Below are 27,047 nucleotides of genomic sequence, written 5' to 3' on the forward strand. Positions count from 1 at the left end.
TTACTGCAGTTAGGGTCCTGCAGCCCGATTTCCACGTGATTTGTCCGGCGTTGGTAGTGTCGCGGCGGCTGCCGACGTCTCAAGGACTAGAGCTACGTGGCGTTCCTACAGGCCTCGGCCGTTCCTCGAAAAGATCGCTACACCCAGCACAGCAGGAGCTTTTGTTTTGTTTTGTTTTGTTTTGTTTCCATTTCGCTTATCCCGGCTCACCGCAACCGCGCCCTGTAGGCAGCCCCTGAGGACCGGTCCGCCCAGACTCAAAGGCGCCCAGGTCCCGCCACCCCTACGCTCCCCACACCCGCCTGCCACCGCTCCCGGAAGTGCCGTGGCCAGGAGCGCGCCGAAGTGGGCGGTGCGAGGCGTCGCTCCCGGAAGCGTCAGCTAGCAGCCTGGGAGGGGCTGTGGCTGCCACGTTGAAGCGGAACGTGGAGGTGGCTCTGGGGCGGGAGGAGAGTGGCCGCGAATGCTGGGAGAGTCCGACGGGCGTCGCGCTAACGCAGGAACCGATCGCCGAGGGTCCCCACAAGGTATGTCCTCCTATTCCTCCCTGTCTTCTTCGTCGGCCTTCGGGCCTTGAGGCAAAGGCGAAAGCTACGATCGCGGCATCGGTCTCCGCTGGTCCCCGTCAGCCTGCGGCCCAGTCTGTGGTGGCGGCGCGTCCCTGATCTTCGTTTCGGGCCCGTCGGGACAACGCCTGGCGTCACGGCTGCTACGGGGATCGCGCCGATCCACATCCGCCAACGTTTCCACTGCTGTGCAGGAGCTGTCCTGAGGCTTGCGACAGGGTGTCGTGCCAAGTCCGGTAACGGGGGTCTGAGGTTAGAAGACCCTCACACCCTTGTGCACAAAGAGGTGCAGGCCCCAAGGGCGAGGGAAGGAAGCAAACCTCGGGATCATTTTGATTCATTTTAGTTTGGTTGTGATCTTTTTGTATGTATTTGAACTATTGCCAGGTTTAAAGACTCAGGTTTTTCACTGAAGCTACTGTCATTGAACCAGGATTGGATTATTTTAAGGCTTGTCGCCAATTGCTGTCTGTACCTCGAAGGAAATCTTTAAAAGTGTTGTATGCTTTTGCTAATAAGTTATTATGATGAGAGATTAAATTACAGGGCAGGTGAAAAATAAATCAAAATATTGCGTGTGTTTGTGGGCATTATGAACTTTTATGTGAGCTCAAGCAACTAATTTTATATAGGTCTTTCTGAAGTTGCAGTGATGGTCTGTGATATATCTCCAAAACTGCCTTTCCTAGCTACAGAAGACTGAAATGTGATTGTGTTTGTTGCCAATTGTAACTATTCAATCAATAGTTAGAGCCTAGCTCTTGTATCCTACCGTCCGACCTACACTTTCTGTACATACTGATCGGGGATTGGCTGAAGTTTACCCATCTTTTTTTAGTGGTTCTTCTGTGTTCTTTGTTTTCTCTTGAGTAAAATAGACCTGGGGAAGATTTGTAGACCCTTAAGAACTTTTGAGTAACTTGGAAGTGTTTTTGTACGTCCAAGGTTATTTGGGAAATGTGACACTGGAATGGATTTGGAATTATATTGCTTAACTTTATGTAAGCAGGTTGGTTTTGAAACTAATAACATAAAAAAGAAGTTTGTAACTGTAAAGAGTAGCGATTCTTAATTCTTTGGAATTTCAATCCCTTTTAAGAACCTGATGAAAGTATTGGAATACCTTCCTAGAAAAATGCCCTACTCAGGGGCTCCTGGGTGGGTCAGTTGGTTAAGTGTCTGACTCTTTATGTCAGTTCAGGTCTTGATTTCAAGGCGGTGAGCTCTAGCCCTGTGTGGAGCTCCACACTGGGCATGAAGCCTATTTAAAAAAAAAATACACACACACAGAATTTTCTATATAATTTCATGAAGCTTAAAAATTCTTAAGTGGTATTATTAAATTGATTTTTACAGTGTTTTTAAAAATGTCATTCTTTAAAAATTTTTTTTAATGTTTTATTTATTTTTGAGAGAGAGAGAGAAAGACAGAGCACAAGTACAGGAGGGGCAGAGAGAGAGAAACACACACAGAATCTGAAGCAGGCTCCAGGCTCTGAGCTGTCAGCACAGAGCCCGATGCGGGTTTCAAACCCACAAACCATGAGATCATGACCTGAGCAGAAGTCGGTCCCTTAACCAACTGGCACCCAGGCACCCCAGGAATGTTGTCATTCTTAGGTTAATTTTAGCTCAAAAGGTTTTATTTATTAGATTCTAGGTAAGCACGACACCATTTAGTTCAACACACAGTTGGTTCTTTGATGTGATTTTTGGTTAAGTGAAATGAGCCTAGAACATTGATAACAGTGATCCTCTAGAACAAATTTGCCCATCCATAATGAGATATTTACTCACAAATGGATTTTTACTAAAGGCAGTGCCAACTAGGGATTGTATTCCTGGTTTGAGAGAGTTTCCATGTCCATAAACTCTTCTACTTCTTACTTTCTGAAGTATGGGTCATCTCTATATGTAACATTGTAAGATTGGTATTTTTTTTAGAAAACAGTACTGTTGGAGTTTAGTATTGCTTTACAAAATTAGGAATTAAAAAATGAGCAGAAAGAAAAAAGCTTCCACTTACTTGCATGCATTTAACTATGTGCATGTTGTGGGGAGAAACTTGGACGAAAAAAAAAAAAAGAGTTCTAGTCTGGAACACAAATTTTTCTTCAGTAGGTGTATTCTTGAAGATTCATTGGGATACACATTTTAAATTGTGACTTTTGCAGTAGCTGGCATTTATAGGCATGGATTTACTATGTGCCAGGCACTGTTCTCAAGCCTCTGTGTAATGCCTCCTTTAATTCTCACAGCATCCCTTCTTATACATACTTTTATTATACTTATTTTACCAAATGGGTAGCTAAGACACACAGAGCCTAAGACACGGTGGAGCTGGGATATAAACTGAGGTTTGGCAGGGCGCCTGGGTGGCTCAGTTGGTTAAGCGGCTGACTTCGGCTCAGGTATGATCTCATGGTTTGTGGGTTCGAGCCCCGCATAGGGCTCTGTGCTGACAGCTCAGAGGCTGGAGCCTGCTTCTGATTCTGTATCTCCCTCTCTTTCTGACCCTCCCCTACTTGTGCTGTCTCTCTCTTCTCTCAAAAATAAATAAATTAAAAGAACATAAAAATTTTTTTAATAAAAATAAAAAAATTAAAAAATAAACTGAGGTTTGGCTCCAGACTCCATACCCTAAACTGCTATGCCATAAATTCTGTCTTATAGATGTCATAGGTGAGCAAGCACTCTCCTCACAATTTTTATTGTATTATCAGAATTATTTTGTTCTGTGTAAAATGGTCTTGAGTGAACTAAGTCTACATAGTATAAATTCTAATCACATTTGATATTGGAAAAAAATTGCACAAAGCTTTTAAAGCAAGTCTTTGCTTGGGAAGTACACTTGGTTAAATCTAAGCCTTCAGATATTCAAGAAATTAGTTACAACTAAATGGTCATTTCTAAGGAAAGGAAGTATGCAAGCTGTATTTTCATAGTATTCTTGATGTTTTAAGAATGATTGGGATGGGTAGATTATAGTATTTTTGTTTAATTAGATTCAGACGGTGTAAGGTAGTTCCAGGCCATTATTGTAGTGATTGAAGAAAAAAAAAAGCAGTTGGTATTGAAGCCTTGTGTTCAGTACAAGTGGATAAGTGGAACTGTATCTAGTGGAATATTGAGTACTGAGGACAAGAAATAGACTTTTATAAATGTTTTGAATTCCCACTTCACCATTTTATGTACTTGTGAATTTGTCTCTTTCTCTTTTAGTAAATGTTACACATTAACTAAGTGTTCGTGAATTAGGTATTCTGTTATACCTTTGCTCTTAGATGTACTGTAGTTCTGTTCAGTTTTTTTTAAATATACATGGTTGTTTTGTTTTCACCTTTAGAAATTATTATATTTTATAAAACCTCCTTTTACCCTAACAATATTTTCTTAGATTAAAAAAAAAATTTTTTTAGATATTTATTTAGTTTTTAGAGAGAGACAGAGTGTAGGTAGGGGAGGGGCAGAGAGAGAGTGGGAGACACAAAATCCAAAGCAGGCTGAGGGCTCTGAGCTGTCAGCACACAGCCCAACAGGGGGCTCAAACTCATGGACCCTGATGCAAAGTCTGACTGAGCTACCCATGTGCCCCTCCCTGTTTTTTAAATAAGAAAAGTTAAAATTATTGAAGTTATTTTTTTCCTTTAAACACGTAAGAATTTAAAAAGTAAACGTTTGGGGCGCCTGGGTGGCTCAGTCGGTTAAGCCTCCGACTTCGGCTCAGGTCAGATCTCACATTCGTGGGTTCGAGCCCCGCGTCGGGCTCTGTGCTGACAGCTAGCTCAGAGCCTGGGGCCTGCTTCTGATTCTGTGTCTCCCTCTCTCTCTGACCCTCCCCCTTTCATGCTCTGTCTCTCTCTGTATCAAAAATAAATTAAAAAATTTAAAAAATAAAAAATAAAAAATAAAAAAAATAAAAATAAATAAAAAGTAAACGTTTTACCAGAAAGTAATCTTTCTCGCTTATCAGTCTTTTTGTATTTCCTTAATAAACATTTAAAATTAAACAAGCAAAACTTTCTAGCTACTTTACCCTGTGCTAATCAATTTTGAGGCCAGAAAGGGTAAAAATTGTAATATTTGATTAAAAAAGACATTATTTGTCTAGTTAGTGGGGCAAGATGACATATAAAACAGTTGGTTAAGAGACAATGGAAAAAGATGTAACAATAGGTAAAAATAGAAGGTTGTAAAGTTTTGTTAAGATAGAATAAGATACTTATTAATAAACACTTAAAGTGGTGTCAACAGTTAAGAGATTATTTAGATTATTGTATATTGGATCATGAGGGTAGTTTTCATGAAGGAGCTGGGACTTGAACTTGTTTTTAAAGACAGTTGGCTGAGAGGAAGAGGGCAATTTGTATATAGAAAATAGGCCTCTTTTTCACTTCTTAGAAAATTGAGATTTTCTGCCTTTTTTTTTTCCAGAATAGTCTTTGGAAACTAGATGTATAGTTTTCCTGGCTAGTCTCATGATAGTAATAATTTTAAAAAGTAGTTAGCATATTAAAACTCATATTAACCTATGTGTTGGGCACTGTGTTTGGCCTTGTATTTTAATATATATTATCGCATTTAAATCGCATGCCATCCCATGAAGTAGTCTCTTATCCTGTTTTACAAATGGGGCTCAGAGAGGTTAAACAGTGTGTCCCAAGAATCATAAGTAGCACAGCCAATATTCAAATCGGGTGTTGACTCCAGAGGCTCTGCTAGTTTTAACCACATGATACAACCTTCTAATCCACTTTTGCCTAACCTAACACAGTTTCTAAATTACATTTCTTCTCTCATTGTCCTCCTGTTGGCCAAAACAGTGTCCTTGTTTTGTCATTATTTCTTCTCAATGTTAGTATGCCTTCTGTGATTAAAATTGAATACCTGAATTAGTTAAGGTAACAAGTAAGAGCTTGCACACTTGGAAGTAAACTTCTGAGTTCCAATTTTGGCTCTGCCCCTTGCCAGCATGTATAAATTATTTAATCTTACTGGGCTTTCATTTTTATCATCTGTAAAATGGCCTTCATGTATAAACAATTTGAACACGTAAGACACAGAGCATACTGTTAGGCTAAGGCCCTCATAAGGAAACGTTTGGAGGATGAACTTTATTTTCTAGAAATGAGTGAGAAAGGTGGCATAAGTACTCTTGGAGAGCATTGGATATATTTAACTAGAAACCTGAGACTAAAACAAAAGTAAGAATAAGGAAGAAAGAATAGGTGTATATGTTAAATATCAGATAATGTAGGAATTGGTTATAAAACTTAAAAAAATTGAGAAGTGGGAAGTAGGGAAAAATTGGAGGCAAAATACTTTTATGGGTTGCCTCATCTGTAATTGCTGGGAGTCAAAGGACATTATTTAAAGCTGACAAGTCAGCTAGTCGAGTAATAAGCATATTTAACAGTACAAAGGTAAACACTGAGAAAGATAATACTATTGACTATAACTGTAGTACAAGAGGGAAGTCAGATTATGAAAATTGATTTCATTAGTGGTCACAGTAATTACTGTGGAAAGAAATAAAGCATTAATGGCACTAAATAATATTGTTTATTTTTTAAATGTTTATTTATTTTTGAGAGACAGAGAGTGAGTGGGGGAAAGGCAGAGAGAGAGGGAGACACAGAATCTGACAGGCTCCAGACTCTGAGCTATCGGCACAGAGCCCAATGTTGGGCTCAAATTCATGAACCATGAGATCGTGACCTGAGCCGAAGTCAGACACTTACCTGACTGAGCCACCCATGTACCCCTAGATAATATTGTTTTAAATTATTAAGACAGAACCATAAATACTTATGAGAACAAAAATACAGGTCATCCTAATTATCAGAAAAATTATAAATACACAAGTAGGGACACTAGGGAAAGTATTTTTCTAAATTATAAAACCAAACATAGCAAAATAATGTAGAACTAAGCAAGCATATCTGTCAAATCAGGAAAAAAATTTATATCAGTAAATTTTATATGGCCTTATTAGCTAATCTATTGAAAAATGTTCAACTTGGATCACTAAGCAAAATCTGATTTTTTTTTCTGTATTGAAGACACCCAGTGAAAACAAAGTGGTTCAAGGTTGAAAAGGGCAGAGGCACCTAGACTCGGTTGGTTGAGCATCTGACTTAATTTTTGGCTCAGGTCATGATTACAGGGTCATGGGATCAAGCCTCATACGGGGCTCCATGCTCAGCTTGGGATATTCCTGCTCTTTCTTTCTCTCTTCTCCGCCTCACTCCCTCACTCCCATACAATCTCTCTTTATTTATTTATTTATTTTTGAGAGCCAACATGAAACGTGAGCAGGAGAGGGGCAGAGAGAGAGAGAGAGAGAGGGAGAGAGAGAAACCCAAGCAGCTCTGCACTGACAGTGCAGAGCCCAACACAGGGCTCAATCCCACAAAGTGCGAGATCATGACCTGAGTCGAAATCAAGAGGCAGGCACTTAACTGATTGAGCCACCCAGGTGCACCTGGTATTGGTCTTATTATGAGATAAAGTAGAATTCAGGCCCAAAGTCTTAAGATGAAGAGCAATACTTTACAAAGCTATAAATGTGTATTTGACAGTGAACATTTAATACTGTGCATACCTGTCAACCAAATAACTATGTGTTAAATAACAAAGTGACTTTCACAAAGCAACTTTTAGGTGATACCAGGAAAAATAAGCACAAATGCATTGTTCTTTGTCCAGGACAGATCAAATGGAAAAACAGTAAGGCTGTAGACGACCTAAACAATTAAGTCAGTAGGGTAGATTTGATTAGTATATATTGAACTTGATCCTGAAAACAGAGTATCTGTTCTCTTTCGATCCCATGAAACATTTACAAAACCTTCTATATAAGCCCCAAAGAAAACTTCTTTAGAAATGAGGGATGCTATGGGAAGAACACAATGCAGTAAAAGGCCCCTCCACTTGGATATTAAATTCATTCAACTCTTGGATCAGTGGAGACTACAAATGGAAGTTGTAAATTATATAGATGACCATAGTGATGAAAATACAAGAAATACATGTAATCCAGCTAAAGCATTACTCAGAGAAAAATTCAAAGCCTTAAATACATACCAGTAAAAAGTAAATAATAAAAATGAGTGGGTTAAGCATTTCATTCAGAAAATTAGAAAAAGATCTAAGTAAATGAAAAGAAGGTAGAAGGAAGGAATTAATACAAATAAAGGAAATTAATGAACTAGAAAACCAAAGAGAGAACTGTTAAACTGGCTGTTTGAAAATAAACAAGTCACCAGCGAAGCTAATCAGTTACTAAGAGGAGGGTAGAGGGAAACAAAACACAAATATATGTATTAAATAACTATAAATAGCATAAATTAAAGGAATCATGAGTCTCTGTTGTTCAAGTCTGAAATGAGAAAATCTAAAAAAAATTAAGGGATTATCATAGGAAAATATAATTTACAAAAATGACGTTATATAAAGGAAATTCAAATAGATCAATATCCATAGAAGACCTTCAAAAGTACCTGGCCCAGATGTTTCATGAGAGAATTCTGCTAAATCTTTGAAGAACCAGAAATTCCAATGCTGCTATTGAAACTGTTTCAGAGCATAGAAAAAGAAGGAAAACTAGTTTTTTTATGACACAAGCATAACATTGATATCAAAACCTGACGAAGATTGCATGAAAGAAGAATAGACTCAGTCTCACAACTCTAGCAGCAAAATTCTATTAAACAAATGCAATCTAGTAATGCATTAGTATAATACACCATGAGAAGTTTATTCAGGGTGCAAAAAGATGGTCCATATTAAGAAATATGTTAGTATAATTTGTTTTATTGGTAGACCTAAGAAGAAGAATGTATGTTTATTCTGAATACCTAATGGAAAGCATTTGACAGAATTTAATACCTGGTCTTTATAAATAGCATTCAATAAAACAGTAATCGATGGCTAATTTTCCTTACATTATATACATTTACATCTATACATGGATATGTATGTGTATTTCAAATCCTAAAGTCCTGCTCCATGGTGATATAGTAGGCTTTTTCACTAAAGAAAGGAACAAGAAATCTCACTGTTACTGCTACTGTTTAATATGGTAGTACAAATACTATAAGCCTTTGTATAACAATAACAGGAAGACAGTCTGTGTGACAGGAGTGGGATGGAGGTGAGCCACATTTATAAACAAACCAAAAGATAAAATACTTAGGAGTAAACAAACCCAAAATGTCAAAAAGCTTAAAATAATAAAGATTAAAAAAAGAAGACTTAAAAGGCATCATATTCTTATTAGGAAGATTCTGTATTATATCGGTTTCTCCATAAATTTATTATTATTTTTAATTTTTAAAATGGACATCCAGAAATAAGCCTACGTATATATAGGAATGTAGATCCTAACCTATGTCATAATACCTATAGGAATATAAACCTAAATATAGGAACTTAGTGCATGATAAAAGTGATCATCTTAAAATTAGTAGGAAAAAGTAGACTTTTTAATAAATAGTTTTGTTGTAATAAGAAAAATAAACTATGAACATACACTGTATACCAGGATGTGTTCCAGGACCTGAGTCAAAATTTAAATGAAAAGCCACAAATGAATTTGCTTAGAAGAAAAATATGGGTGAATTTCTTTATAACGTTGGCATACAGAAAGCCTTTGTGATTAACTAAAATTCAGACACCATTTTTTAAAAAATGGTAAATGTGACTACTAATTCATGGTACTGCCATACAATGGAATATTTTGTTGTGATAAAATGAAATTAGTTATCAAGTCACAAAAACACAGGAATTTTAAGTGCCCTGTTGCTAAGTGAAAGAAGCCAGTCTGAAAAGGCTACGTACTACATAATTATAACTAAATGACAGTCTAGAAAAGGCAAAAGTATGAAGAGAGGAAAGATATCAGTGGTTAGCAGGAAGGAGGAGGAGGAATGGGGAGAAGAGAGGGATAAAGAAGTGGAACACAGAATTTTTAGGTCAGGAAAACTTGTGAATGATACTGTAACTGTGAGTGGATGGATATGTGTCATTATTCATTTGTCAAAACCCATATAGGGACGCCTGGGTTGCTCAGTCGGTTAAACCTGGCTTCTGCTCAGGTCATGATCTCACAGTTTGTGGGCTCGAGCCCTGCGTCGGGCTCTGTGCTGACAGCTAGCTCAGAGCCTGGACCTTGTCTTCAGATCCTGTGTTTCCCTCTCTCTCTGACTCTCCCCTGCTCATGCTGTCTCTCTCTCTCTCTCTCAAAAATAAATAAAAACATTAAAAAAAAAAAACCATAGAAAACCCAAAGAGTAAACCCTAAAGTAAACCATGGACTTTGTTTGATAGTAATAGGCCAATAGAGGTTGGTTGTAGCAGATGTACTGCTGTGGTACAGGACAGTTTTATGGTGGGAAAGGCTGGGGTGGAGGATAAGGTAGGGCGGTATGTGAGAACTCTAGACTTTTCACTCCATTTTTCTGTGAACCTGAAACTGCTTTGATAAATAAAATTTATTTTTAAGAAAATCAAAATCTTGCGGCTCCTGGTTAGCTCAGTTGGTTAGGTGTACAACTCTTGATTTTGGCTCAGGTCATGATCTCACAGTTCATGGGATTGAGGCTTGAGGGATTCTCTATCTCCCTTGCTGTCTGCCTCTCCCCTGCTCATGCTGTCTCTTTCTCTCTCAAAATAAATAAACATTTAAAAAAATTAAAATCTTGTGAAAGGTAAAAAAAAATCGTAATCAAAATTAAAAAAATAAAGTCTGACAACTCAGAAAAATAGGCAAGTAGTATAGACAAGAATAAACAAGAAAAGGTATAATATGGATGACCCATAACTTTGTAAAAAGATGCTCAACATTATTTATGGTATCAGAAATACAAATTGTAACTACTTAAGAGTAAACATTTTTCATCTATCATTCGTAAAAATCTAAAAGTGTTACTCTCCTAAGGCAATAGAGGGTGTGAAACGGTATAGTTATTATGGAGAGCAATTTGACAATAACCAGTGTTATAATTGCATTTATCTTTCTTTTTAAGTTTTTTTTTTTAAACATTTATTCATTTTTGAGAGACAGAGCATGAGCAGGGGAGGGGCAGAGAGAGAGGGAGACACAGAATCCGAAGACAGGCTCCAGGCTCTGGACTGTCAGCACAGAGCCCGACGTGGGGCTTGAACCCACAAACTGCGAGATCATGACCTGAACCAAAGTTGGACGCTTAACCGACTGAGCCACCCAGGCGCCCCTCTTTTTAAGTGTTTAAAATTTATTTTTGAAAGAGAGAGAAAGTGAGCATGAGTGAGGGAGGGGCAGAGAGAAGGAGGGAGAATCCCAAGCAGGCGAGGAGCCGATTGCGGGTCTCAAACATGAACCCACAAACTTTGAGATCGTTACCTGAGCCAAAATCCAGAGTCCGCCACTTAACCAACTGACCATCCACATGTCCCAGAATTGCCTTTATCTTTAACCCAGCAGTTTTGCTTCCGGACATTTATAGCTATCCTGGCCCATGAACAGAATAACATGCACATATGGCTATTTATTTAAGGATCGTTTGTAAAAATAGCAAAAGATTAAAAACAACTCCAGTGTTCACTAGTAGTGGACCAAGTAAGTAAATCATGGTCCATCTTACAGTGGAATAGAGTGCCATGTGATGTATTTATGTACAATAGCAAAAAAATTTTTTTAAAGTACAGCACACTATTTTTCTACCGAATGACTTTAACAGAGAATGCATAAACTAGCAGTATTTGAAATTGTAACTTAGAGTGACCGGCTTTCTGCTAAACTTATCTTTAAAATCTGTGGTGTTACTATATTTTTCTTTGTAATCAGCCTGTTTTAATTTAAAATTAATTTCTAAAACTGCTCTTGTCACTTAGTGATCCTGCTTTCAGAAGATGTATCTTGTTTATTGTGTGCCTTCTCTGACCCCTGCTCATCCTCACCTGAGAAGTATATTGTGTAACAAAATTAATCCCTCCCATACTACTCTGTGTTGGATTTTTTTTCCGGCTGATTTTTCAGTTGAAGGACTGTAATTTGTAAACAATTTGAAAAGCCTTATATTTGTCTCAATATAATTTAACAAGTTTTTCTTCTTTCTAATACCGAACATTCCCAACAAATGATACTGAAACCAATTTGATTTATTGGCACTTGAACATTCTAATGATGTGGTGATTAGTTAAGTGTCTTTCTATGTAAAAAATGTTTATGTTTTGTTACATGTTCAGTTTATTTCTATATAAAACATTCTCTTTAGCAGGATGAAGTTAAAGGAAGTAGACCGTACGGCCATGCAGGCCTGGAGCCCTGCCCAGAATCATCCCATTTACCTAGCTACAGGTAAGTTCAACAGAGAGAACATAGTATAAGTCACTTATTTCTTCTTTTCCACATTTGCCTATTCATACTGGTCCTTTTCAGATTTATTTTAAGCTTCATCTCCTCTAGAAAGCCTCTCCTTCGCTAGCGGGTTACCTCCATCCTCCTTGTGAACTGAGTTCAGTGACCTTCCGCTGTTTCCTCAGCACCTTGTTCATCATAGCATTAATCGTAATATGTTTCATCTATAGTGTCTTCCCCATTTCATAAGAATTCTTTCATCTTTATTCTTCTAGTGTTAAGCACAATAGATTACATGTTAAAAAGTATCAATTTGAATGAATAACAACTTTGATGCTAGCATTCTTATATAAAAAGAGTTACATCATTTGTCTGTAAGCAGATATTGTAAATAATGGGACTGTTTACAGAGAGCTTTTTAAACATCTACATGTTGGGGCACCTGGATGGCTCAGGTGGTTAAGTGTCCGACTTCAGCTTAGGTCATGATCTCACAGTTTGTGGGTTCAAGCTCCATGTCAGGCTCTGAGCTATCAGCACAGAAGCCTCTCTCTTTGCCCCTCCCCTACTCATGATCTGTTTCTCTCTGTCTCAATAATAAATAAACATTAAAAATTAAAAAAAAGAAATCTACATGTTTAAAAAATTATCTGCACTACCCACTCTTAGAAGCATTATCTCCAGGCCTTGTGTCAGAATCTCATTGCTGTAGTGATTTCAGCATCTGCTCAGCGGCACATACCCTGAGATTTCAGTCATTAATGCAGCAGTCATAAGTGAGATCATTGAAAACCATGCATCTAGTTTCTGTTTTGTGTGGTTTTCTCTAAGTCTTTTATTTTTGCATGTGTAGTCACCATAAATGTATTTTCTTCAGGAACATCTGCTCAGCAATTGGATGCAACATTTAGTACCAGTGCCTCTCTTGAGATATTTGAATTAGACCTTTCTGATCCATCCTTGGATATGAAATCTTGTGCCACTTTCTCTTCGTCTCACAGGTATGAAGTTGATTAATCTTAAATTCACATTATTTATGGTTATGATTATTATATTGTGGTTGATACCTAATTTATCTATAAATAGATTATTATTAGAAACTGCAAGGAATACCATTAATAGCATGAAATACTTTGACCAAAAGTGTATGAGTGAATTTCTTTTTTTTTAATATAATTTATTGTAAAATTGGCTAACATACAGTGTGTAAAGTGTGCTCTTAGTTTTGGGGGTAGATTCCCATGGTTCATCTCTTACACACAACATCCAGTGCTCATCTCAACAGGTGCCCTCCTCAATGCCCATCACCCATTTTTCCCTCTTCCCCACCCCCCCCATCCACCCTCAATTTGTTCTCTGTATTTAAGAGTCTCATGGTGTGCCTCTCTCCCTCCCTATATGAGTGAATTTCTATGGAAGTAAAAGACATTTTTATTTAAATACGTATTTCACAGAGATTTTTGTTGACATGATTTTTGATACAGTAGTTATTGGGATCGCCTTTCCAAGTGCTTAACATCCTACTGTAATGCAGAAAAAGAACCCTTTCCATCTGAGTAGTAAAGTATGCTTTATGGTCTCAGTAGCTTGGCTGATTTTGGTGATGGAGTCCCCAGGGAACTCTCATCCTCAGAGTCCTCCCTCTGTGACGGGAGCCTCAGATGCACTTTGTCTATCCGGTTTCATACACATCACCATTTGTGTCACTGCATACATATGCCACCTTCATATTTCATCTCCTTGTCAAACTATCATCTTTTATTCTCCACCAGTAGGGGCACTTGTCATAATAGACATAATTTTGATGTCATTTTTTCACTGTTGTAATACATTACTTTTCTTAGAAAATTTCAGGGGCACCTGGGTTAAGTGTCTGACTCTTGATTTTGGCTCAGGTGAGACCTCACAGTTCATGAGATTGAGCTTCATGTCAGGCTCCATGCTGATAATACAGAGCCTGCTTGGAATTCTCTTTCTCTTCTTTCTCTGCCTCTCCCCTGTTTTTTTTTTCCCTCTCTCTTTGTCTCTGTCTCTGTCTCTCTCTAAATAAGTAAACTTTAAATATATATATATATATGTATATATATATATATATATATATATATATATATATATATAAAGAAAATGTCATCTAAAGCCTTTAACATCTTTACTATTTAACAGACCACTTGTCAGTGAGTACTTCTGTAATCAAACAATATTAAGGGAAATGGTTGATTAGCTCTATTTTACAGAGGAACTAAAAGCAGCTTAGGAAGATTAAGTAACTCGCCCAGGGTCTCACAGTTTCTAAATGGTAAAACTGTTCTTAAGCCCCTATCTTTTGCCACACAAATCAGGTATACTTTGTGACACTGTATTACCCCTACCAAAAAGCTTTTACTCTTTAAAATTATAAAATTAAATACGCATGTATGAATACAAATAAAAACTAAAATGCCATTTCACCAAGTTACCAGGAATAGAGGAAAAGCAGGATTTTTAAATTATTTATGAAAACATTGAATTAAGTATATAATTTCAAATTCTTTTGTATACTTGACTTTAAAAATGAGTCATTTACTCCTTTTCTCTTAAAGGTACCACAAGTTGATTTGGGGGCCTCATAAGATGGATTCCAAAGGAAATGTCTCTGGAGTTTTGATTGCAGGTGGTGAAAATGGAAATATTATTCTTTATGATCCTTCTAAAATTATAGCTGGAGACAAGGAAGTTGTGATTGCCCAAAACGACAAGCATACCGGCCCAGTAAGAGCCTTGGATGTGAATATTTTCCAGGTTAGGCTTTTGCCGTTTATTCATAATTCTTGAGATATGGGCTGCTTATTTAAAATAAGGATATGAATCTACTGTGCCTCAGTCTTAAAATTTGAAAGCTAAAAATGTGTGCCTGTGCAGGTTGATGAACGAGTGTATTTTTTTTTTGAAGAAGGGAGGATTCAGAGGTGGGATCAGGGTAAATGATAATAATTCCATGGACGGGATAAGGCTGTTGGGTTTAATTCTACAAGTCTGGAGTTGTAATGCCATCTGATGATATTTTTTAAACTTTAGGACCTCCAGAGGTTGGAAACAATGTCTTTTTAAAGTCTGTGGTAATTCAGCATTAGACTAGTGGTGTGGCATCTGGGTTAATCCTCTGTTATATTAATTGAAAAACTTTATGTTCATGACGGAGATTACTGCTCTATCAAATAATTAGAAGTATACACAAATATAGTGCAGATATAATAGACAAAAGTCATTCTTCTGTTGTCATCATAAACATTACTGAATATTAATTACATAGATATATTGGTTAGTAAAGATCTTGAGTTAATAGGGATACTAGAGGATAACAACCAAAACATGAATGTTATCTTTTTTTTTTAACGTTTATTTATTTTTGAAAGAGACACAGCGTGAATGGGGGACAGTCAGAGAGAGAAGGAGACATAGAATCAGAAGCAGGCTTCAGGCTCTGAGCTGTCAGCACAGAGCCTGATGCAGGGCTTGAACCCATGAACTGTGAGATCATGACCTGAGCTAAAGTCAGCCACTTAACTGACTGAGCCACCCAGGTGCCCCAAAACATGAATGGTATCCTAAGAAAGTTTAAATAGGGGTTCCTGGGTGGCTGAATGGCTTGAATGTCTGACTCTTGATCTTGGCTCAGGTCATGATCCCAGAGTCCTGGGATTGAGCCCTGAGTTGGGCTCCATGCTAAGTGTGACCCCTGCTTAAGTCTCTTTCTCTCTTTCTTTCTCTCTCTCTCTCTCCCCCTTTCTGCGCCTCTCCCTAGCTCATGTTCTCTCTCTCTCTAATTAAAAAAAAAAGGTTTAACATAGTTATTTTTCTTAAATGTTATAAATAAATACTTAGAGTAGAGAAATACAGAAACCTGAACCTCATTTCTATAGTTTATGTACCTACTCTTTAGGTCAGATAGCTAGTTCTTTGGTTAATTAAACAACTGCTGATTATTGGTTAGTGTCTTGTATTATAGGTGGCTACAACCACAGAATCCCTGTTTCCATAGTTAAATGTTGATTGATAGAGGAGAATTTATAAGAGTGAATAATGAAGGATGAGAGTCAATATATGAAACTCATTATCTTCCTGTACTTCTTGTCACAGTTTTAGGGTCTTTCTGACCCTTAAGGTATACAACAGAGATAACCTAGAAATACTGCCACCCAGAACAAGGTTGAATGTAAATGAACTAGAAATAATACAAGAGATTTTTCTAGCCCTGTATTGGTCTGGCTCCAGAAGCTGGCTTTGTGGTATCTGGAAATAGATGTCATTATTTTAGGATTCAGTTATTATTCTGAAAACAATAATTGGTTTTGTCTGTTTTTGTGTTTCATAATCATCCCCTTCTAGGGATGCACAAATGAGAATCTCCATATGGTTGCATGATTGGTTAGGAATTTATCCATATAACTATTTTTTTAATGTCTTGTTATGTCAGTAGATATATTACCTTTTATAATATACTTCTCTAAAAAACTATTGCAGTTTCAGGTTATTATGCAGAATATTTAGGAATTCATGATTTTGGGTTTTTTAATTCAACGGAAAAGTTGTGTGCCCTAAAGCTCCTAGATCTTTCCATCTCTGAACAGTTATTCTGAGTTCTCTTAATTATTTTTAAATCCTGATCAGTGATTCATTATTTCTTATTGCAGACTAATCTGGTAGCCTCTGGTGCTAATGAATCTGAAATCTACATTTGGGATCTCAATAATTTCGCAACTCCAATGACACCAGGAGCCAAAACACAGGTATTGTGTTGATTTGGGTGTAATCAAAAGAACCAAAATCAGTTCTTTAACACTTAACTTCATTTTTTTCATGCAAAATATTTTTGTTTAAAAAAATCAATGTTTAGTTGTACTGATTTTTCTTAGGTGTAGTACAATAATTAGTAAATGCGTTTCTTCAAGGTATCAATGAGTCCTTCAACAGCAAAGATTTATTCAGCGCCTACCACCAGATACTGTTTCATATACTCAACATGTAGAAGTGAATAGAAGAGACAAGTCTTTGATATTGTAGATAGTATTATATATAGTATTTTGCATTGTATAGTATTTTGACAATATCCAACCGTAGAATAAAAATCATAGAGTAGAAAGGAAACTTACTTTTTTTAAAAAAGCAACTCAACTGCTTTCCTGTGTTATTTCTAATAAGTTAAGAGAGAACAATCGTCCACTTGCCTCCTTGAAGTTTATCTTAAAATGGGCCCCCACATTTTAGTAATCTTAGAGGTAGTGTGATGGTAGCATATGATCTACTATTTATAAAGATATTCTTCTAGTGGTCTAGGCTGTAACTTTGGTTCTCCCTCATTGTCTGTCATATGATCAACGTCTACTTTGTAGTTATCTACCTTGTGGCAGTTGCAAAATAAAGAAAAAGTGCTTGATTGATAGCAGGAAATTAATAAATGCCTGGTGAATGAGACAGTATTAAACAAGGTAAAATACTTGAAATGGCATATATATGAGCTCTAAGTTGCATATATTGAGAACTTATGAATATAAAAAATCTGTGGAATGAATAGGGCAGATTTTAATTAATCCTTTTTTGAAAAGAAGAATCAGATTTTATAGTTAAATTTGACCGTCATTGAGAAATGGGTTTTAGTAGTTTTTGTCCTTTTAGCCCCCAGAGGACATCAGCTGCATCGCGTGGAACAGACAAGTCCAGCATATTTTAGCGTCAGCCAGTCCCAGTGGCCGGGCCACTGTGTGGGATCTTAGGAAAAACGAGCCGATCATTAAAGTCAGTGACCACAGTAACAGGGTAAGCATATGACTGATTTGCAACAAACGTGTTACGTTTCTGCTGTTGGTATTTCTATATTGTTTGTCGTGTTGACAGCAAGTCAGATTTTGATAAACCAAATCCTATCTTTTCATGGGCCAATCATGTTGGAATGAGAAGATTTTTCCTTGGGGAAAATAATAAAATTTCCAATAAACCATGTTGGATATTATTAATAATGAAGGGAGAGATTATTAATTCAATAGATTATTCCATGATATACTGATTGTTTTTACTTTATTAGCTGCTTCAAAGCATTATAGCAACATTTTATTTTTACCTTTCTTTAGAATGCACAGATTTTTCTTGCTAGTAACTGTGTGACTGTGAACTTGTAGTTTCTCAACTCCTGGCTTCACCTCCTCTCGTTAAGTATTGCTAAAGTGAACTAATATTCTCCCACTTGCCCAGTAGATGTAGCTGTATAAATTTTTTACCTTACAAATTCCTTAATACTATGTTATAGTATGCTATAAAATAATTTAGACCTAATTTAGGGCCTTGTTTTGTTTGTTTTTAATTACATTATTTAGTTTGATATTTTTAGAAATAAGTTTGCCTAAATCTGAGGATACTTTGTATAATTTAACAATAACAACAAAAAACTATTTAGAAGAATATTTCTTCAGGGTATTGTTTTCTAATGAATTAGGAATTTTTTTTTTTTTTTGAATTAGGAATTTTAAAACAGGTTTTAGTTGAATAAAGCGTATAATACTCATTTCAGTCATCTTCTGGAATACTTAATAGGATCTAAACTTCCAAGTAATTCTCAATAATAAATGTAAATTTATTCCATGTGAAAATTTAAATGGTAGTTGTTGCTTTGGGCATTTTGTCTTGATTTTTTTTTTTTTTATAAAATAGAGAAAAGATGTGGTGTTTTTTGTTATTATAATCTTTTATAAGTTTTCATTTTTCTGGAAGTATTAAATTTTAAATTTATATAAAACTTTTCCCCTAGTTACAATTTTGACAGGTAAACTCATTTTTGGTACAGAATTATTCTGATCCAGAATGGTGATATGTATTGAATAGCTGGATGAATTGAAAACATTTAGCTTTTTACTTTAAAACTACTGTTTCAAGACTGTTTAGTAAAATTTAATAATTTTAAAGAGGCATCATAGCTTGACATCTCCAAATGCAGGCTCTAGAGATACTTGTCAGGTTCAAAATTTGATAGTTTTAAGTTGGGTTTTTTTTTTTTTTTTTCCTTAAATAAACGAAGCCTGAGCTGATGTTTTCTACTGTTTGTTTCAACAAAGGCGTATTCCTCAAGCTCATTTTGGCTCTTCATAAAGTAATAGGATTGATACAGTGTGAGCCTTAACTATCTGCAGATGCATTGCTCTGGGCTGGCGTGGCACCCTGATGTTGCGACTCAGATGGTCCTTGCCTCTGAGGACGATAGGTTACCAGTGGTTCAGATGTGGGATCTTCGCTTTGCTTCCTCTCCCCTCCGCGTCTTGGAAAACCACGCCAGGTATCATGCTGTTCCTCTACGCAGCTTGAGTTATTTATTTGTAGAAACATATTTACTTACTATTTTGAATTATCAGATAATTATTTTTAAATTAAGGAATCTACTTTGTCTCTATCCTGTAAAAGAGTAAAATGGGTTTTATTTGAAGCAATAGTCATCTCATTTTCTGTTCTCAAAAATTCGTAACAGTACAAAAATGTGTTACACGATTTTCCACAACTTACTTCCCATAATACTTCCAGTATATCACAGCATTTGGGGACCACTCATGACATTATACAACTTGACCTTTATTACGGTCATCATTGCTTATGAAGAATCTTCCATAACATTCAATTACAAGCAACAATTGAAAAGTTTGTTATATTTCTAAGTTTTTGTTTTAATTTAAAACCATTTTTGAGAAGATAGGTGGGTTGTTCTGCTTTTAATTTTAATAAATGGGCAGATCCCCAAAAAAGATGTGAGAGGGGTAGAGCATGCGACTCTTGTCTTGGGGTTATGGAGTTTGAGCCCCATGTTGGGTATAGAGATTACTTTAATGAAATAAAATCTATAAAAATTAAAAAAATTAAAAGATGTGAGAAATTACTTGTATGAGTTTCGGTAGCATTAAATTTAATTGGTAATTTGGCACATATCCTATCATTGATATTCAGGTGTTTGGAGATTTATACATATCTGTTCCATGGTTTTAAACAAGAAATAAATCCCTTTTAATGTTATAGTTATTTTCCTGAGCGCCTGGGTAGCTCAGTCTGTTAAGAGTCCGACTTTGGCTCAGGTCATGATCTCGCGGTTAGGGAGTTCAAGCCCTGCATCGGGCTGTGTGCTGACAGCTCAGAGCCTGGAAACCACTTCAGATTCTGTGTCTTTCTCTCTCTGCCCCTTGTTCTTTCTCTCTCTCTCTCTTTCTCTCTCTCTCTCTCTCTCTCTCTCAATTAAATAAACATTAAAAAACATTAAAAGGAACTAGTCTTTTCTTAAATAATTTTTTAAATGTTTATTTATTTTTATCTTTTTTTTTTTTTTAGTGTTTTATTTATTTTTGAGATAGAGAGAGGCAGAGCATGAGCGGGGAGGGGCAGAGAGAGAGGGAGACACAGAATCGGAAACAGGCTCCAGGCTCTGAGCTAGCTGTCAGCACAGAGCCCGATATGGGGCTCAAACACATGAACGTTCGATCATGACCTGAGCCGAAGCCGGATGCTTAACTGACTGAGCCACCCAGGCTCCCCAAATGTTTATTTATTTTTGAGAGAGAGAGAGAGTGTGAGCAGGGTAGGGGCAGAGAGAGAAGGAGACACAGAATCCGAAGCAAGTTCCAGGCTCTGAGCTGTCAGCACAGAGCCCAATGTGGGGGCTTGAACTCCCTAACCTCGAGATTATGACCTGAGCCAAAGTTGGACTCTTAACAGACTGAGCCACCACCCAGGAGCCCCAAAATAAGTAAGGAAGTAAAAAAAGCAAGCAACCTAGCTAGCTAGCTGTAGTGTTTTCTAAGTACTTTTGGGCTTTCTTTCCTATTTAGGGATATATAGACTAAAGCTTTAAGTACCTATTCCTCCCCTGGGAGAAGTCTTAAAGTCTGTGACCTCTCCTTTAGCTTTAGGAGATGAGTCCAGTTAAAAATGTACTCCTATTCATATGTTATGCTTCAGTCAGCTTTTAGTAAGGAAGAGATGATTCTGAGAAGTTTTGTTAGGTAAGTTTTTATTCGCTCATTTAAAACATCTTTTTTTTTTTTAATGTTGATTTATTTTTGAGAGAGACAGAGAAGAAGCAGAGAAGGGGTAGAGAGAGACACACAGAATCTGAAGTGGGCTTCAGGCTCTGAGCTGTCAGCACAGAGCCTGACCCAGGGCTCAAACCCACAAGCCGCAAGATCATAACCAGAGCCAAGTCAGACCCTTAACCGACTGAGTCACCCAGGTGCCCCTAACATATATTTCTTGACCATGTACTGTGTTTCAAGCACTGTAATAAGACTGAGTAATGTATCAGACACAAATCCCAGCCCTTGGGGAATTTATATTATGGTGGGAAGACAAGTAACATTTATATAACATGTAAAATGTACAGTTTAAATGTTAGTTTGATTAATTCTCATGACAAACCTATGGTGCAGATACTGTTAACCCATTTTACAAATTGGAAATTGAAACTCAGCAAGGTAAACTTGGCCTACGTCACATAACTACTCAAGTGCTTACTTCCAACCCAAACCTTCTGATCCCAGAATCCATGCTCTTAACACTTTATTCTACTGCCATTTTTAGGAGTGATCATAATTTAGCAAGACAGAAAACCATTCTGAGTGCCAGGAGCTAATCAACTCTTTAATATCTCAATTTTCTCCTTCTGATATATGTAAGAGTTACATCAAAGGGTCTTTAAGATCTCTTCCAGCTCAATAATTCTGTGATATTTTTGTCTTTAATACTTAGCAAGAACCTAAAAGATCTTTAAAATGTGATATTAAATTTGTACGGATTTCTTTCAAAGTCATTCTTGACATGCCTTGAAATTCTTGACTCGCATGATTAGGTTCTAAAGAGAGGACAGTTATAAAGTATATTATTAATATAACTATAGAAATTTGAATATGGGCTATATATTTTTAAATGTTACATATAAATAATAAATATTTTCAGTATGTAGTTACATTATGGCAACCTAGGAGAATGTTCATATCCTCAGAGATGAGTGTAGGGTTGACATGTCATAGTATCTACAATTAACTCTCAAGTGGTCAATATATATATATAAAGAGAGAGAGAAAACCTCATTAAGTAAATGTGGCCAAATCAGTGAGTCAGGATGAGGAATATAAAGTTGTACATCATACTGTCCTTATAATTTTTACAAAGATTTTAACTTAAAAAAATTTTTAATGTTTACTTAATTTTGAGAGACAGAGGCAGAACATGAGTGGGGGAGGGGCAGAGAGAGAGAGGGAGACACAGAATCTGAGCAGACTCCAGGCTCTGAGCTCTCAGCACAGAGCCCGATGCAGGACTCAAAACTCACAAACCATGAGATCATGACCAGAGCCAAAGTTGAACACTTAACTGGCTGAAGCACCCAGACACCCCGATTTTAACTTTTAAAAAATACAATGTTGGAAACGAACAGCAATCTTAAACAATTTGAGTTCTTTTCCTATACAGTATTTCCCTGATTCTGAGAGGATATTTATTGAATATCTTTTCAGTGATCAAAGAACATATACATTCCTAAATTGTTTTCTAGAAAGATTATATGAAAATATACTTCTGTTAGCAGTATGTGTCTCCAAAGCCTCACTTGGAGACTTGGTTTTCTCGAGATTAAAAATGTCTTCACCTTGTGTTTTTTATAGGGGGATTTTGGCAATTGCTTGGAGTATGGCAGATCCTGAATTGTTGCTGAGCTGTGGAAAAGATGCTAAGATTCTCTGCTCCAACCCAAACACAGGAGAGGTATGGGGAGGAAATGTTTCTCAGACTGGTAGCCACTATAATTTTATCTCTAGTTGAATAAGAAATTTTCCTAATGGATTCTTTAATGCATTATTATAATTAAGGACACAAGATGGAGGTATGTGTGAAATGTTAATCTAGCAGAGATTTTAATCAGGAATAGTAAGCTGAGGTGTTTCTTCTAGGAAAATCAGCCATTGAAATACTATATCTGAAATTGCTAATCACCTCCCACCCCCCATTTCCAATAAACGGTGTTTACCTACACTCAGAAATGCTTGGCTTGATTTATTTAACATGAGATCTCTGAAAATTGGTATCTTCAAAGGAAGAGTTATCAAGGTTTGAGTCTATTTCCAGCTTGACCTTTTCTGAAGATTCTTTTGTAAATGCATGGGTTTTGTTGTTTGGTTTTGTTTTTTAATATTTATTTCGAGTGAGATAGAACATGCACAAGGGAGTGGAAGAGAGAGAGAGAATCCTAAGCAGACTCCAGCCTCAGTATGGAGCCTGACTCAGGGCTTGAACTCACAACTGTGAGATCACAGCCTGAGCCAGTATCAAGAATTGGAGCCACCCAGGAGCCGCAGTAGATGTATGTTTTCAGTCTCTCTTCTGAACTATACAGCAGGAATGTAATACTTCACAATATAATATTTGTCACATGTCCTACCCATAGAAATTTAGATGTAGGAAATTTTACCCCTCATTAAATATAAGTGTCATAAAATAAAACTTAATTGCTTTTAATTGCTTAGGATTAAATTAATGGGTTAAAAAGTCTTAACTATTTTAAAAATTATTTTTCTTAGTTGAATGAACTATTTCCCTCTTTTTCAGTATTGGGGATGAGACGATAGATTTATTTTTTTCAAGTTATTAATTCCAGTTAGCTAACATCCAGTGTTATATTAGTTTCAAGTGTACAATATGTTAATTCAACACTTTCATACCTCCCCCTGTGCTTATCACAAAGTATACTTCTTAATCCCCATCATCTATTTAACCCATCAAGACCATAGATAGCAATTACAGCCTTTCAACTTTTATAATTAAGATAGATTATTGAACGTGTTTTGCTAGTTACTCTGATGGAATGCTAGCAAATGTAAGAATATCTTCATAGGTTTTAATCTATAATATTAAATCTATAATATTAAAATAGAAACTAGCACTTTTGTTATTTAATTTGTGGTTTAAAATTTTCAGATGCAGTGATATCTGTGAGAATATAGAAACATTAAAGTTAGGGGACTTAGGGACATCGAGGTGTCTCCGTCACTTAAGCATCCGTCTCTTGGTTTCAGCTCAGGTCATCATCTCACATTTCGTAAATTCAAGCCCATGCCGGGCTCTGCACCAGCAGTACAGGGCCTGCTGTGATTTTCTCTCTCCCTCTCTCTCTGCCCTTCCCCTGCTAATGAGCGCGTGCTCTTTCTCTCAAAAAATTTTTTAAAAGTTAGAGGAAATAAGAGAAGAAAATGAAAATGGTAGGTTTTGCCTCATATGATTTATAGACCAAATAATAAAATCTTACATTTGATTCTGTGCCTTCCCAAATGAATTCAGAATCATGGAAGTTACTCTAATATTCCTCTTATTCATGTTATTAAATGAATTATATGATTAGTTGTGTGTGCTTATATTTTGAAGGAATAAACTTTTAGTCCATGCTACAACTAAAAAATTTAGTAGATTTTTATTCAAATGCAAATTAGGAATAGAAGAGTGATTCAAACACGAACCTGTGAGTCTTATCAACCTTAAACCCTAAAGATGAGCAGGCTAAATACATTTTTGCTTAATTCTGTTTTCTTATAAAATAAAAACATTCAAAATGTTTTTTGTCTGAGTCAAATTTAAGACAATTTGACTTCTTCAAACCATAAAACCTTTGCTCCCATAGGCATCAGTTACCATCACACTAACTTTGAGTAAGCAGTAATTATTACATTGTAAATGTTTTATATCAGCAATATTTTTAATAGTTTTTCCATAGTTTTTCTTTTTAAAGAAAACTGTTTATGCTGAATCTGTTTCCATTTTGCAGTAATAAGAACGCTGTATACATGGTTTTGTTTGAGTAGTAGCCAGATTTCTCAGAGAATTCTTCCGTCTTGAGGTTATTTTTTAAATTTGATCTTCAAATATTCTAAATATGGTTGTTTGCATCTTGGCAAGCAAGAACAGTTGGGCAGGAGACCATTATCTTTGAGTTTAACAAGCTGACTATAATAGATTTTTCTGGCCTTTCAGATGCACCCACTACTACCATTTCAATAAAAACAGGAAAACCATAGTTTTTATACGCACTTATTCTAAATCTGATCAAAACTTTGAACAAGCATTCTTATTTCTATCATAATAGATCATCATAATGGATGTAAAGTGGCTATACTGTTTTCTGACTTTTTGTTGTTGCTTAGGTGTTATATGAACTTCCCACCAACACACAGTGGTGCTTTGATATCCAGTGGTGTCCCAGAAATCCTGCTGTCTTATCTGCTGCCTCCTTTGATGGGCGAATCAGTGTTTATTCTATCATGGGTGGGAGTGCAGATGGCTTAAGGCAGAAACAAGTTGACAAGGTAATAGAAAGCATTAAGATTTTAAATCATAACAATTGAAAAATATCTTAAACCATGTTATTATTTTGAAAATGACTTTACTATCAATGGCTATGGGTTAATTGGATAGTTGTGATAAAAATATTTCTTGAGTATGACTTGAAAACCTGTAACCTCATATAAATTACAAATTCTTGCATTACTTTTTTTTAGCTTTCATCATCTTTTGGGAATCTTGATCCTTTTGGCACAGGACAGCCCCTTCCTCCATTACAAATTCCTCAGCAAACTGCTCAGCATAGTATAGTGTTGCCTCTGAAGAAGCCGCCCAAGTGGATCCGAAGGCCTGTTGGTGCTTCCTTTTCAGTAGGTGGATTTGTTTTTATGGTCCAGAAGCACAAAGGACTTCTCTTAATAAAGGGTTCTTATAGGATCACTCAGATGGAAAAAGATTGAGTTTGAAATACATTTGTAGATTTTTTCATTATTCAAAATGGTTTTTCAGGAAAAATAGGACCTACTTTTTTTACTTTAAATTGTGGTAAAATATACATAACATAAAATTTACCATATTAACCATTTAGAAACATACAGTTCAATGGCATTAAGTATATTTACATCATAGTACTACCTTCACACTGTCCATCCCATGAATAAGCTTGTCTTCCTTCTCTCTCATTCCTTCATAACTTTTTTCTTCATCTTTATTTTTCTTGGAGGAAGGTGTATCTGTGTGTCCTCCTTCCTTCTCTTTATTCCTTCCTTCTAACTTTTTAATTGCCAGTTTCTCTTATTTTTTTTATGTAAAAATATGTAACAAAAAATTTACCACCATAACCATGTTTAAGTGCAAATTACAGTATGTTAACTATGTACATTTGTTGCACAACAGATCTCCAGAACCTTTTTATCTTGTAAAAACTTAAACTCTTTTCCTATTGAACAACTGCTCGTTCCCCCTTCCCCACCTGCTGGTAATCCCATTCTGCTTTCTGTTTCTAGGAGTTTGACAACTTTAGATACCTCATATAAATGGAAACATGCAATGTTTGTCTTTCTGTGATTGGTTTGTTTCACGTAGCATAATGTCCTCAAGGTGTGGCAGTGTCTGACAAGATTTCCTACTTTTAAAAGGCTGAAAAATAGTCCACATTTTCTTTATCTATTAATCTGTCAGGGGACATTTAGTTTGCTTCTACCTCTTGCTATTATGAATAATGCTGCAATGAACATTTGTGTGCAAATATGTCTTTGAGATTCTATTTTCAATTGTTTTGGATATATACCCCAAAGTGGGATTGCTGGATCTTATGGTAATTCTATTTTTAATTTTTTGAGGACCTTCCATACTGTTTCCCATGGTGGCTGTGCCTTTTTACATTCCCATCAGCAGTGCACAGGGGTTCTAATTTCTCCACATCCTCACTAACATGTTATTTTTTTTTCTTTTTTTAGATAACAGTCATCCGTATGGATGTGAGATGATATCTCATTGTGGCTTGATTTGCATTTTCCTAATCTAATGATTAGTGATGTGGAGCATCTTTTCATGTATCTGTTAGCCATTTGTATGTCATCTTTGGAGAAATGTCTGTTCATAGCCTTTGCTCATTTTTCTAATCAAGTTGTTTTTGGTTTTTTTGTCATTGAGTTGTAGGAGTACTCCTACCAGATAAATGATTTGTAAATATTTTTTCCAATTCTGTAAGTAGCCCTCTTACTCTATTGATTGTTTACTTTGCAGAAACCTCATTTGTCTGTTTTTGCTTTTGTTGCCTATGCTTTTGGTATGATCTATATCAGTGTCAAATT

The 27,047-nt window shown here is 36.2% G+C and overlaps 1 protein-coding gene across 10 annotated transcripts in view; it reads left to right on the forward strand.

Moving 5' to 3' along the window:
- The first annotated feature begins 378 nt into the window (after positions 1-378).
- Positions 379-27,047, forward strand: part of SEC31A (SEC31 homolog A, COPII coat complex component) — a 76,621-nt gene continuing 49,952 nt past the window's right edge. For 6 of the 10 annotated variants that reach the window (XM_029944047.1, XM_029944063.1, XM_029944071.1 and 3 more), the window contains exons 1-10: positions 383-527; positions 11,825-11,907; positions 12,785-12,908; positions 14,487-14,685; positions 16,578-16,673; positions 17,560-17,700; positions 19,065-19,207; positions 22,569-22,668; positions 25,095-25,256; positions 25,449-25,601. In XM_029944047.1, coding sequence (XP_029799907.1) covers positions 11,829-11,907; positions 12,785-12,908; positions 14,487-14,685; positions 16,578-16,673; positions 17,560-17,700; positions 19,065-19,207; positions 22,569-22,668; positions 25,095-25,256; positions 25,449-25,601 — 1,197 coding nt within the window. In that variant the 5' untranslated portion in view covers positions 383-527; positions 11,825-11,828. Of the gene's footprint in view, positions 528-11,824; positions 11,908-12,784; positions 12,909-14,486; positions 14,686-16,577; positions 16,674-17,559; positions 17,701-19,064; positions 19,208-22,568; positions 22,669-25,094; positions 25,257-25,448; positions 25,602-27,047 lie in introns of all 10 variants that reach the window. The other 4 variants (XM_029944104.1, XM_029944112.1, XM_029944121.1 and 1 more) reach the window with 3 other exon arrangements.

This window comes from Suricata suricatta, chromosome 1 (genome assembly GCF_006229205.1).
Source record: "Suricata suricatta isolate VVHF042 chromosome 1, meerkat_22Aug2017_6uvM2_HiC, whole genome shotgun sequence".
NCBI classification, from domain to species: domain Eukaryota; kingdom Metazoa; phylum Chordata; class Mammalia; order Carnivora; family Herpestidae; genus Suricata; species Suricata suricatta.